Source organism: Lepus europaeus, chromosome 10 (genome assembly GCF_033115175.1).
Source record: "Lepus europaeus isolate LE1 chromosome 10, mLepTim1.pri, whole genome shotgun sequence".
Lineage (NCBI taxonomy): Eukaryota > Metazoa > Chordata > Mammalia > Lagomorpha > Leporidae > Lepus > Lepus europaeus.
This window is the reverse complement of record NC_084836.1, coordinates 40,047,354-40,060,783: the sequence shown is the minus strand read 5'-3', so window position 1 is coordinate 40,060,783 and position 13,430 is coordinate 40,047,354. Positions and strand designations below refer to the sequence as shown.

At 35.7% G+C, this 13,430-nt stretch overlaps 1 protein-coding gene across 1 annotated transcript in view; it reads left to right on the top strand.

The window, feature by feature from the left end:
• PTPRQ (protein tyrosine phosphatase receptor type Q) overlaps window positions 1-12,182 on the top strand; it is a 217,095-nt gene extending 204,913 nt beyond the window's left edge. The window contains exons 43-45 of the mRNA XM_062202056.1: window positions 2,902-3,037; window positions 11,610-11,733; window positions 11,989-12,182. Of these exons, the coding sequence (XP_062058040.1) occupies window positions 2,902-3,037; window positions 11,610-11,733; window positions 11,989-12,026 (298 nt within the window). The 3' untranslated portion in view covers window positions 12,027-12,182. The remainder of the gene's footprint in view (window positions 1-2,901; window positions 3,038-11,609; window positions 11,734-11,988) is intronic.
• The last annotated feature ends 1,248 nt before the right edge of the window (window positions 12,183-13,430 follow it).

The following is a 13,430-nucleotide window of genomic DNA, read 5'->3' as shown; positions in this document are numbered from 1 at the left end:
AGGACTTGGGCCATCTTCTACTGCTTTCCCAGGCCGTAGCAGAGAGCTGGATCAGAAGTGGAGCAGTCGAGACTCAAACTGATGCACTGCATGCTGGGGCTTTAACCCACTGTGCCATAGCGCCAGCCCCTCAGGTATAGAGTTTTAAGACCATACTAATACTTCCCACCCTACACTCTCACCCTCCCACCTCCTTATTTTTCTTTTAAGTTTTACAGTGACATAATTTCCCCATATCTTGACACTAAAAGCCATTCTAAAAGCAAAGCACCCTCATTTTCAAGTCTCAAAAGGAGTTGAGAGTCTCTGTCTGTGATTTCAAAAGACAAAAGGAATAAGAAAAAATATGCTGACATTTAAATACCACTTTAAGATTTTATTTTTAATTTTTTAAATTTTTTTTTTCGACAGGCAGAGTGGATAGTGAGAGAGAGAGAGACAGAGAGAAAGGTCTTCCTTTTTGCCGTTGGTTCACCCTCCAATGGCCGCTGCAGCCAGCGCATCTCGCTGATCCGAAGCCAGGAGCCAGGTGCTTCTCCTGGTCTCCCATGCGGGTGCAGGGCCCAAGCACTTGGGCCATCCTCCACTGCCTGCCTGGGCCACAGCAGAGAGCTGGCCTGGAAGAAGGGCGACCGGGATAGAATCCGGCGCCCCAACCGGGACTAGAACCCGGTGTGCCAGCGCCGCAAGGCGGAGGATTAACCTGTTAAGCCACGACGCCAGCCCAAGATTTTATTTATTTATTTATTTGAGAGGTAGAGTTACACACAGTGAGAGAGAGAGACAGAAAGAAAGGTCTTCTGTTGGTTCACTCCCCAAATGGCCGCCATGGCCGGAGCTGTGCCAATCTGAAGCCAGGAGCCAGGTGCCTCTTCCTGGTCTCCCACGCAGGTGCAGGGGCCCAAGCACTTGACCCTTCCTCCACTGCTATCCCAGGACACAGCAGAGAGCTGGATTGGAAGAGCAGCAGCCACGTCCATATGGGATGCCAGTGCCACAGGCACCTACTGCGCCACAGCACCAGCCCCTTAAATACCATTTTAAAACATTCTATTAAATGTCCATCTCCATCCTCAATTTCTCACCTCAACCAACATTCGACTTCTACATTCAGTTTCCCATTTCAGTATGAGAAACTGATTAATGAAAACATTCTGAACTTGATGGCTCCATAACAGATCACTTTTGACTGAATCTCAATTTCTAAACGCACTGCTCCTCAGTTGTTCTAACTCTGCAAAGAGGAAGTACCTTGGGCGGAAACCCTGGAGTAGTCCTTACTCTCCTCTTCCTCAAGCACATTCCATGTGGCACCATGACCAATCATCTGATGCCTGGCCACCTCTCTCTTCCCCACTGAACTGTCACTTTCTTGTGTTTTGTTCTTTGAACACACAGAACTTAACCCCATTAGACTGATCTCTTTTCTACAACCTTTGATTCCAATGATCCCCTCTTAGAATCTCTCCTTTATGGAAGTTTCTTTTCAGATACTACATTATGAGGTGGGCATTTAGTCTAGCCTTGAAGATGCTGCTTAGAATGCATGTATCTCACACTGGGGTGTGTGGGTTCAAGTCCTCCCTTTGCCGATTCCAGCTTCCTGCTAATGCACACCATAGAAGGCAGACAGTAATGCCCAAATAGTTGGGTCACTGCCTCCTCTATGGGAGACCTAGCTTGAATTTCCAGCTCCTGGCTTTAGCCTGGCCCAACTCCAGCTGTGCAGTGAGTGAACCAGCTGATGGGGCTCAGCCTCCTTGCTTCTTAATAAAAAAATAAATTTAAAGGACATTCATTGAAAATAATTATAAAAAATGCATATTACCATATGAGAGAAGCTTTCTCAGATAACTCTATTCATCCCCGTCTTCCACTATCTTTGAATCTGATCTAGCCTTCTGCATAGCACTTGTCCTGCTTAGCACATTTCTTGCCTGTGTGTCTGTGTGGCTTTTCTCTAGAATATGACCTCCATAAATACAGGGACTGTGCATTGTGTTTTGCTATACCCCAGCTGCCTAGAGCCATATCTGGCACTCAAGATGTGTTGAGCAATTTAATGCCTTAACACTCTGTTGGGGCATATGTATATTTGTGATACCACAGTTGATTTGATATTGTGACAGTCAAAATTCTCTAGGTTTGATCATACAAAATTTCTGATATTTGATGGGCTCTTACTTATTTAATAGGCTTTTACCTATATATGTAGATGATAATATATATTAAAGTAATATATAATACATGCAAGAATAGATCTTTCAAATATTCTCAGCTATATTTCCTATGTTAACCATTTACATAGCAAGGGATCTTATCATTCCAATGGGATTTCTGAATCAAATTTGTTAGGTTTCTTAACTAGCAGTTTCTATGGCACGCAGACTTATCCTTAGGCATTAAACTAATTTCTTAAAGTATCTTATCAATTTCAATGTCTATAGATAGTAAATCTAAAATTCTGGAGAAAGTGAAAAGGAAACATAAGATGACTTTTCAATATAATGGAGAGGAAATATTGGATAAATATTTGATTTTTAAATATATTATGTTTCCTTTGGTAACCAAAATATGGGCAATGTGAGGTTTCTTGTATTAAAATTTTTCAGTGATTTTTTAAAAAATTATCTCTATACTTCTCCAATAACACTTAAGAGGAAAAGTTCAACAAGTTAACAAAGAGAAAAACTTAAATATTTGAAAGAGTAGTAATGATAATCATCTTGCCCTGTCTAAACATAGTCTTGGAAATAATAAATAAGATAAATAGTTCTAAATAAGAAACACCAAAGAAAATCTACCTCCATTTAAAAGAAACTCTTTAGGACTTATTACTTCTGCCATCCATATGAACAAACGTTTGCTGAATAATTTTCATGTAATTCACTCTTCCTGCAGTGCCGGAGTTGGGAGAACTGGAGTTTTTATTGCTCTGGACCACTTAACACAACATATACATGACCATGATTTTGTGGATATATATGGACTAGTAGCTGAACTGAGAAGTGAAAGAATGTGCATGGTGCAGAACCTGGTAAGAAATCCAAACCTGCACTGACTCAGTGTCGGCTCTAGAATTTCTACTTGGGAGGATCTCAGTGGTAGCCATCTGACTGGCAGTGGGTTTGATACAGTATTTACATAACAGGCACTCTGCTCATATATTATTAAGCTCCTGGGGAGGTCTTGGGGGTAGCAGCCGATGGAGATGATGGAGAACAAAAGCCCACACAGCAGTCATCCTTGAGTACTGTTCTAACCATTCATCCTAACTTATTTCTACCAGGCTTGTAGAAACTAGTTCATAAAATTGGGTTGTCTTTATCAGTAACTTTTGGGAGTTTAGGAAATGCATTCAAATCAGTATCTTTTTTATGCATGTTAAAATTATAATTGGGAAAAAGTTTAAAATACTTCTTAGAATGAGGTTTTATGAATTTTATTTGGCCATATTTATCCCTATTGAATGTCTGTATTAATAGTGATTATTGTCACATATTATGAACTGGGAGATATTTTGTTGTAAAAGATATTTATAAAATACACAGATTTCATGGTTTAAGGGACTAAAAACCATCTTTTGAGTGTCTAGTGGTTCCAAGTGCTATACTAGATCTTTTACATGTATGACTTTATTTAATTCTGATAAATCAGGGTGACTCAAACTGATCAGCAAACTATTTATGATTGTTTCAGCTTTACAAATAGGGAGGCAGATGTTCCAGGAAGTTAAATGATATTTCAAGGTAATGTCACTAGTAAGTGTCAGAGCCAAGATTCAAACTCGACTGTGACAAACAAGATATTCCTATCTGTATCTTTGGATTAGATTTGTATGCTACACCAACAGAAATTTTCTTGGACACATTCTAGAAAATATAAGTGGCATCAAAGTTGTAAAAATTGAGAGAAAACATGGTTCTCTGGTAAAGATAAGTGTGAGAAAGAAACTAAATTTTAAATGAATTCTGAGAACCTTTTTCCTAATGTAAACCTATGGTTACAAATATAGAATTGTGGCGGCAGTTTATATCAGGCTATTTCAAACAGGTCATCCAAAGATGAAGTTACAAGTTTATTGTGGTGTAAACATTTTTGAAATTCACACTTTATTTTTCATGATATGCTTTTTCCATGAATTTTTAAACATCTCGTATGCATGGATTTCAAATATTTTGCATGAAAATTAATTTCTTTTAATTCCATCTTGAATGAAAATTCTGTAGTTTCCTCATTGATTTTTAACTCCAAAGCTGTAATACCATGTCAGGGAACATCAATTCTCTTTTGAAGATACTGCTGTAGACCACAGACATTCACATTTTGACTCTGAGTGTTCAACTCCAATACAATACATATTTTAAATTATTTATAACTTTTAAGAAAATAATTGTTTTGTCAGATCTAGTTACATTGTTATTTTCGCCTTGTAGTATAGGTGCATGAAGATTATTCTAGAACTGTGAAGAATGGTGGACCTGCCAATGTCTTGTCCTCCGTTAGGACTTACAAGATAAATATTAGCTTCAGTGCACAGTCTTTATGCAGGGATCTTTTTCAGGCAATCCAATTCTGTAATGATCAGTTACATGAAAGCAGGTAATGCAATCTATTTCCATTCCCTTAAATGCTCAAAGAGCTCTTCCTGCAAGACACATCAGAAAGGGGATATTATATGGAGCTAGAGCCAACTTCATAGTTATGCAACCCATGTGGTTTCATAGGTCCCTAGGCTCAAAAGTCCTGTAACTTGTTCCAGCTTATTGTCATTGTCTTGAGAATCTTAATAATTTGTGAGGAAGGAATTCTATTTTTCAGTGAGCCCTGCAAATTATGTAACTGGCCTTTATTCAAGGGTCTTGTGAGGCTCCATTATCAATACACCCAATAATTATTAAAATTAAATGTCCTTCCCATTTTCAGCTAAATATAAGAATGAATATAAAGCTAACATTTTTCTCCCATGCCCCTGGATGTACACATATATAACAGGAATGAATACTCTTGACAAAATTAATTGTTGGCCCTCTTGGCTAGGATACAGGGTGATACTGCTTCCTTCTAAAAAGTCTAGAGTTGAACTACAAATAATAAAAGATGCCCAAAAGAAAAGGCCAAATGCTACAACTTAATGGACCTGAACTTTGTAAAGAATTTACCCAAGTTAGTTTAATTACCCAAGTCCCTTCATGTGTTTTCTTGTTGAACCAAACAGCAAAACATCACAGGCTGGGTAAGGGAATGGAAGGTGCCAAGTTTTTGAAATCAGAGAACTGAGATCAGAATCCAACTTTCCTAATGTTTTGGCACTGTGACTTTTTAAAATTAAGTTCTCTGAGCTATTTCTCTTTTGCAAGATTGCCAACTTTTCCCAAGTTTGTTGACAGTATTAAATAACAAAGTATCTAACACACCAATGCAGTGTCCAGCAAGCAGTTTGTGTCCAAGAAGCTTTTGCTGGATCTTCTCCTTGCTGAAAAGCAAGTATTTCAACACTGTATTTCACCTGTCTTAGTTCCTAGATGTTGTACATTTTATTGTCTTTTTCCTATGAGGAAAATGATCATACCTTGGCTCCACTCCTTACAACCAGCAAAGAAATGAATGACAGTGGTTTCTTGTTTTCTGTGTTGTACTGGGGAGTGATTCCAAGTTGAAGACTGCTCATGTGTTAGCAGAAGTGGGAAGGCTGGAACCTCAGTGACATTTCACTTCTAAATGGCAACAGAGAGGCATGGCCCGTACCTAGGAGAGAGCTTTAGATGTCTTTGACTTAAAAAATAAACAGCTTCCTGGGGCAGGCATTGTGGCACAGCAGGTTAAGCCACTGCTTGAGATGCCCACATCCCAAATCAGAGTGCCTAGGTTCAAGTCCTACTTCTACTTCTGATCCAGCTTCCGGATAATATGCCTGCAAAGGTAGTAGATGGTTCCTGACACCCACATGAGAGACCTGGATGGAGTGCCAGGCTCCTGATTTTGCCCTGTCCCAGTCAATGAAAGATTTATATTCTCTCTCTCTCTCTCTCTAAATAATAAGTATATGAATAAATAAATTCTTACAAAAATAAATAAACCAACTGTGTAAAAAATAATTACCCAAAACACATTAAAAAGACCACTCACTTGTGGCTGGCACTGTGGCGCAGCAGGTTAAGCCACAGTGCCAGCATCCCATATTGGAGCACCAGTTTGAGCCCTGGCTGCTTCACTTCCAACACAACTCCACGCTATTGTGTCTGGGAAGGTAACAGAAGATGGCTCAAGTGCTTGGGCCCCTGCTATCCATGTCAGAGACCCGGATGAGGTTCCTGGCTCCAAGATTCAGTCTGGCATAGCCCTGGTCACTGGGGCCATTTGAGGAGGGAATCTCTGGATAGAAGCTGTCTTTGTCCCTCTACCTCCATCATTCTTTTTTTTCAAAAAAGAAAGACCACTTGTCATGATCAAGTGGAATTCATCCTAGGGCTCAACACAGAGAAATCAATAAATTTGATAAATAACATTAACATAATTAAATGCAAAAACTATGATTATTTCAATAGAAGCAGAAAAAGCATTTGATAAAATTAACACATCTTCATGAAAAAACTCCCAATAACTAAGTATAGAAGGAACATACCTTAATACAATAAAGGCCAAATATGACAAATCCCCAGTCAGCATCATACTAAAATGAGGAAAGTTGAAATCTTTCCTTTAATATCTGAATCAATACAAGAATGTCTACTTTCACCGTTTCTATTCAATAAAGCACTGGAATTCCTAGGGAGAGCAACTAAGCAAGAGAAAAGAAACAAAGGCCATCCAACTTGGAAAGGAAGAATTCAAAATGTCATTGTTTATAGATGAAATAATCTTATATAAAAAACTCTGAAGTCTTCAAAAAAAGTTTGCTAGAACTCAAATTAATTCAGTGAAGTAGCAGGATACAAAATCAACAATATACTAGTAGAAAACTGACAAAAATCAAGAAAACAATCTCATTTACAATGACTAGAAAAATGAGATAAAATACCTTGCAAATAAATTTAACAAAGAAAGTAAATTTATCTAAATAAAAATTGTAAACACAAATGGAAGAAATTGAGGATGGCACAAGTAAATGGAGAAACATCCTGGGTTCAAGGATTGAAAAAATATTATTAAAATAGGCATGCTACCCAAAGTGACCTACAGATTAGATACAATCTCTGTCAAAACACCAATGATATTCTTTGTAAAAATAGAAAAACAATGCTAAAATTTGCATGAAAACAGAAAAGACCCCAAAATAGTCAAAGCAATCTTGAGCAAAAAGAATAAAGCTAGCGGTATTACACTATCCTACTACAAAGTATGTAACAGAAACAGCATGATACAGGCATGAAAACAGGCACTCAGACCAATGAAACAGAAAACAGGACCCAGAGAAAACTAATTCACTTCCAAGCCAACTGATCCTCACTAAGTTACCAAGAATACACACTGGGGAAGGAACAGTTTCTTCAATAAATTATTCTGGGAAAATTGTCTCTTCACATGTAAAAGAATCAAACTATATATTAAAGTATGCTCAAATAGATCAAAGACTTACATGTAAGACCAAAAGTATTAAATTACCAGAAAAAAATATGGGGGAAATGCTTAAACATTGCTCTATACAAACATTTTTTGGATAAGACATCAAAAGTACAGGAAACAAAAGCAAAAATTGACAAGTAGTATTATATCAAACTAAAACTCTTCTGCACAACAAAGAAAACAAGCAACAGAGCAAACAGACAATATACAGTATGGTAAATAATATTTGTGAACTATTAACTGATAAGGGGTTAATATACAAAATATACAAGGAACTCAAATAATTCAATAGCAAAAACAAATAATCCCATTTAAAACTGGGTAAGAGATCTAAATATCCATTTCTCAAAAGAAGACATGCCAACAGGTTCTTGAAAAAAAAAAAAAAACATTCAACATCACTATTCATCAGGAAAATGCATATCAAAAACCATAGTGTGCTAAAACCTCACCCAAGTTAGAACGGCTATTACCAACAAGACCAAAAGTAACTAGTACTGGCGAGAATGTGGACAGTATACTTAAACATTGTAGGTAGAAATGTAAATTAGCATAGCCATTATGGATAACAGTGTGGAATTGCCTCAAAATATTAAAAATAGCAAACCAGATTGCAGATAGGGAAAGAGAGTGCTATGCTGTGCTTCAAGATAGCAGGGAAGATTCCTTGAGAATAGAACTTTTGGTCTGAGTTTGAGAAAAAGAAAATGTGCCAGGGAAGTAAGGGCCTTCTGGCAGAAAGCACTACTAGTGTATACCCGGGCACAGGGGCACAGGTTAAACAAACAAAGCAAGCCTAGACTGTCCAGCAACTGCAGGTAGATCTGAGCTCAGGATTCATGTGGAGGAACAGCAGCAGGAGATTACACTGGAGAGCCGGGCCAGGAAGGCCATTGTATGTATTGCTAAATTCATTAATGTACAACTTTGAAAGAACTGTTCATTTATTATTGAATCTCATTAACTTATAATCATACACATATTACAGAAAAGGAATTAGGATGTATTCAGTGCAGACTTTCATCTTCTGGATGAGGAAACTAAAGAGACCTTTGTCCAAAAGACTAGAACTCTTGAGTTCCATTGCAACGGTATTGTTTGGTCCTGTATTACCTGCCTTTGGATAATCAGACTAGTGTTGTCCAGTGATAGCTAGAGGCACAAAGAAATTTTCATCTTTACCCATAGAATTTAAACTTTGCCATAGAATTAGTGTTTCAACCAAAACCTCTGCTTTGAAATATGTTAGAATCAAAGACATATAAATTATGTGATCATTTTGTTTTAAGTCACAAGATTTGGAGTAGTTTCTTATGTAACAATAGATAACTTGCACAGCTTTTAGTATCTGTAAGTAGAATATTGCTATAAAATAAACCTAACAGGAAAATGAAAAAAAAAATAGCAACCATATAATCCAGCATTCTAACCACTGGGTATGTACACAAAGAAAAGTAGTATGTAAAACAGATTCCAGCACTCCAATTTTAATTGCAGCACTATTCACAATAGGCAAGAGATAGAATCAACTGAAGTATCCTTCAACAGAAAATCTGATCAAGTGGTGCCTATATACAGTGGAATACTCTTCAGTCATAACAAAGAATAAAATTTTGTAATTTGTGACTACATAGATGAACCCAGAGGACATTATATTGAGTGAAATAATCCATGCACCCAAAGACAAATATCTCACTCATATATGGATTTAAAAAAAGTTGATCTCATAGAAATATAAAGTATAAAAGTGATTCAGCAGCTGAAACAGGGAGAGGGAAAGGGAGAATGAAAATTGGTATAATGTCAGTTGGATGGGAGGAATAGCATCTGGTGTTCTGTACAGTAGAGTGAATATCACTAACAATAATGTATTATATGAGTATATTTCAAAATGACTGGAAGATTTTGAATGTTCTTACCACCAATAAATGACGATTATTGCAAGGGATGCATATGCTAATGGCCCTGACTTGTTCATTTCACAGTGTATACATATATGGAAACATCACTCTGTACCCCAATAACTTATAATTATCAAATGTCAATAAAAATAGAAGAAAAATTCATTGTAACCCCAAGAAATTTAAAAGGCCTTTCTTACAGAGTGCTCTACATTTGGATAATATCCTGAGATACTATTGATAATTTGAATAAGGGTTAATCTGGATTAGTCGCTTTCCTGCTCTGGATTCTCCCAGAAATTTAATAGAGCAAACTCATAAAGTGGGAAAAATAACATTCTGTGTGTCTGTTGCATCTGTCAGGCCTTTTACACAGGTTAAGTCACTTAAATCTAACAATATAGACTTTGTGATCCTCCAAATGAGGAACTTGAGAATCAGAAAGGTTTACTTCTTAAGGTGACATGGCTATCTGGGGTACAAACTAGGGACGAATAGTTTCCATGACGCGACACTGCCTTCTTGGCAACAACATCCAATGGCAGAGATACCGCAGAACCTGTGGAACTGTCTCATGGAGCCCAGCCTGCTTTGCTGGCAGAGTTTTCACTCATCATTCTTTCCAATGGAGATAAAATCAGGACAGTGAGAAGATTCCATATCAAATATGACTCCAAATTCAAATATAGATATTTGAGTACCAAACCCCATACACTTAAGTGATTTAAAAGAAATTAGATCATTATAAAAATTAAGAGGGATTAGGAGGGGAAGGAGGAGGAGGGGTGGGAGCATGGGCATTAGGGAGTGTTGGGTAGAAAGTATCACTATGTTCCTAAATCTGTATACATGAAATACATGAAATTTGTACACCTTGAATAAAATTTTTAAATAACAAAATATTGCTTAACATATTTATGCCAAGTGTTACTATATGATATGTGCTTAAAATTACACTTTTGGAATTACCTTAAGAGGTAACTTATTAGCAATTTCACTAAGATTTTCATTATTTTATAACAGTACTTCATTTCTTATCGAAATTAAATTCTGAAATTTGATCATCTACTTTGCGTAACATAACTTGACCTTTAATGACTTCTGGGTGTTCTACAAGTTATACCTGACCTTAAATGGTGAGGATTGGCTGTCTGTGAGAATTAAATGAGGCAACTACTATATGTTAGTCATTATTATTGGCAGTAGGAAATGTAGCAGTGAATGTAACAGTTAAGCCCTGGAATGAGATGTTAGTGGGAACATTTTATAATTCATGAAAAAAAGAGATATTCCTACTATACAATTTCAATATAGGAATTCCAAAATCCATAGATTATAATAGTAGCAGATATGAATAAAACTTCTTAACATGATCACATTTGAACACAGTCTGTTAAATCATCAGTTTGTATACTTGTTACATGTCTTAAAAGTTTGGTGATATTCCTTTCAATCAGGTATGTTACTTTGGTACAAATAAGGGTGATTTAAAATACATTGTGTACATTGTTTAGTCTTAACTTCTTTAGGGAAAGTCCAAACTCTGAAACTGTAACAGGTTATTGAACAAACTTACAGAATCCAGCTGGTACTAAGTGTAACCCAAACACTAATGAAATGTTAGGATATTAGGATATTTCAAGACCAACTGCTTTGTATTTACAGATTTGTAGCAGATACTTGGCATTAAGTGAGTTCAACGTCCAGGCTGGTAGAACTGTTAAAATGTGCTGATGGTGCATCGACATGCTCATTTATGAATTTTCAAGTAAACATCTTCATTCCAACATCATATTAAGAATAAAACTACTTATAAGACAAATTACTCGATTATATCTAACAGGAAAAAAGAAATTCACAAACTAATATAATATGCTACATTTTATAATCACAGCAAGGAAGAATATATTGGTATTTAATTAGAAGCATTTTTTAAATGCTTGAAGCTACCAAAATATCACATTAATTTACAAAACCTTATCTTTGAAATGATAGGAAATTATTTATAAACCCTTGTGAATTTTATATCTCTAACTTAGCTTAACATTTGTTAAATTCAACATTCCTTCCCTGTAAATTTAGCTCTTATCAAAAGACGCCCACTCTATCCATTTATTTAACCATGCTTTCTCTGGTATCTAGGCACAGTACATCTTTCTACACCAGTGCATTCTGGATCTCTTGTCACATAAAGGGAATAATCAGCCCATCTGTTTTGTTAACTATTCAGCACTTCAGAAGATGGACTCTTTGGATGCCATGGAAGGTACAGAGACAATGTGAATCCAATTTACTAGATATGTCCTATAGTTGCAGCAGTGATGTCATAATAATTATATGCTTAAGATGTTTTAGAGGCTGGATTACTTCACCTATCTTTATTTTTTGCATTTCTCTCTAATCTAACCTTTCCATCTGGTGCTAATCTTTCCATCTGGATTATATTTTTTTCCATGAAACAGTTAAATCTTTTGAATTTTGACTATAGTACTCTGTGGTAATATATTTATTTATGTTATAGGTGATGTTGAGCTTGAATGGGAAGAAACCACCATGTAAATGTTCTGATAAAAGCTTTTAACTGGAAGACATTTTCAAATCCCAGGGGCCAAAACTACACCTTCATTCTTCTGGATTGAAATATGCAACCTTAAAGAAATCTCTTCACTTCCCTTACTGTGCCTTACTACATGGATTGACCATTTCATGAATACTTCTAGGAAAAAGCTAATTCTGAATAGTTACTTGTCCAGAATAAATATTATACATTTAAAAATGTATAAGAAAAGATGCCCCATAGGCTTTTGAAGTCCTACATATTTTTGGAATAAGCCAAATTTATATTTAATAAATTATAAAATTATAATTTTATTAGCATTAATATTTCAGTATGATTTCCCCTACACATCAGACTGAATTTTGAACACAAGTAGTAAATGTTGATTCAGTAGTGTTATTTTGGCCTCCAGGGTGTTGACATTTCTTGTGGATAACTTCCAGGACTGTCATAATGATCTGTACTTCCATGTATGCCCCTGTGTTTTGAATCTTCTGTTTTATGAGTGCTGAGATATCATCTCATGATCCTGAACAGCTGAACAGTAACCCCCTGACACTGCAGGGATTACTTAGCCTTTCCACAACACACAGTAGCTCTTCGGGGATACTTAGGGCTATTGAAATTGCATTGTGATCTTCAGTTTTAAAAAATGAAAAGAAGAACTAAAAGTCCAAATGCACATTTGAAGTTAAAGAGTACCTTTCCAGCTTGCTTACATTTGCATCTTTTCAGGCAAAAAGTCCTATGACATGATTGTACAATCAAATACATATTTAAATGTGTCAGAGTACTTACCTATCATATATACATATATATAATCAAATTAAAATTAACATTTTTGAAAGGTTTCTTCAGCAAAAATATATATGTAAATAGTAATAAAAACAGGTGGAGTGTTGTAAGCTTGTAAAATAATGATGTGCTGCTGTGGTGCCAACAGAGACTTCTGAATATGTTACATTAAATGGTCTTTATTGTATTTCTCAAGAGTGATTATTAAGAATTGTATCTGATGGAACTGAAAACAAATTTACCAGATTAGAGCAACCTAGAGAGTTTTATTAAAAATATCTTTCAGCCTCCATTTAATTAGAAAGTGAAAATATACTGTTTTGAATTATATGAAAATGTTATCATAGATTTCAATTAAGTATCATAAAAATAGGTAATATAAGTACTGCATTTCTTCTATGATAAGAATTATATATTATGCTTTTTTCTGCTGGAATATACATATAGAAAATGTGATGGCCAATAAAATTGAATTTTAATGAATTGTTTTATAGTATGATCCCAAAAGTCCTTATTGTAAAATGAATTTGATTTTATATTACATATTAAGATATAATTGATTCATACTTGTAGAATATAAATTATGATATCAAGCCATATCTAAGTATAAT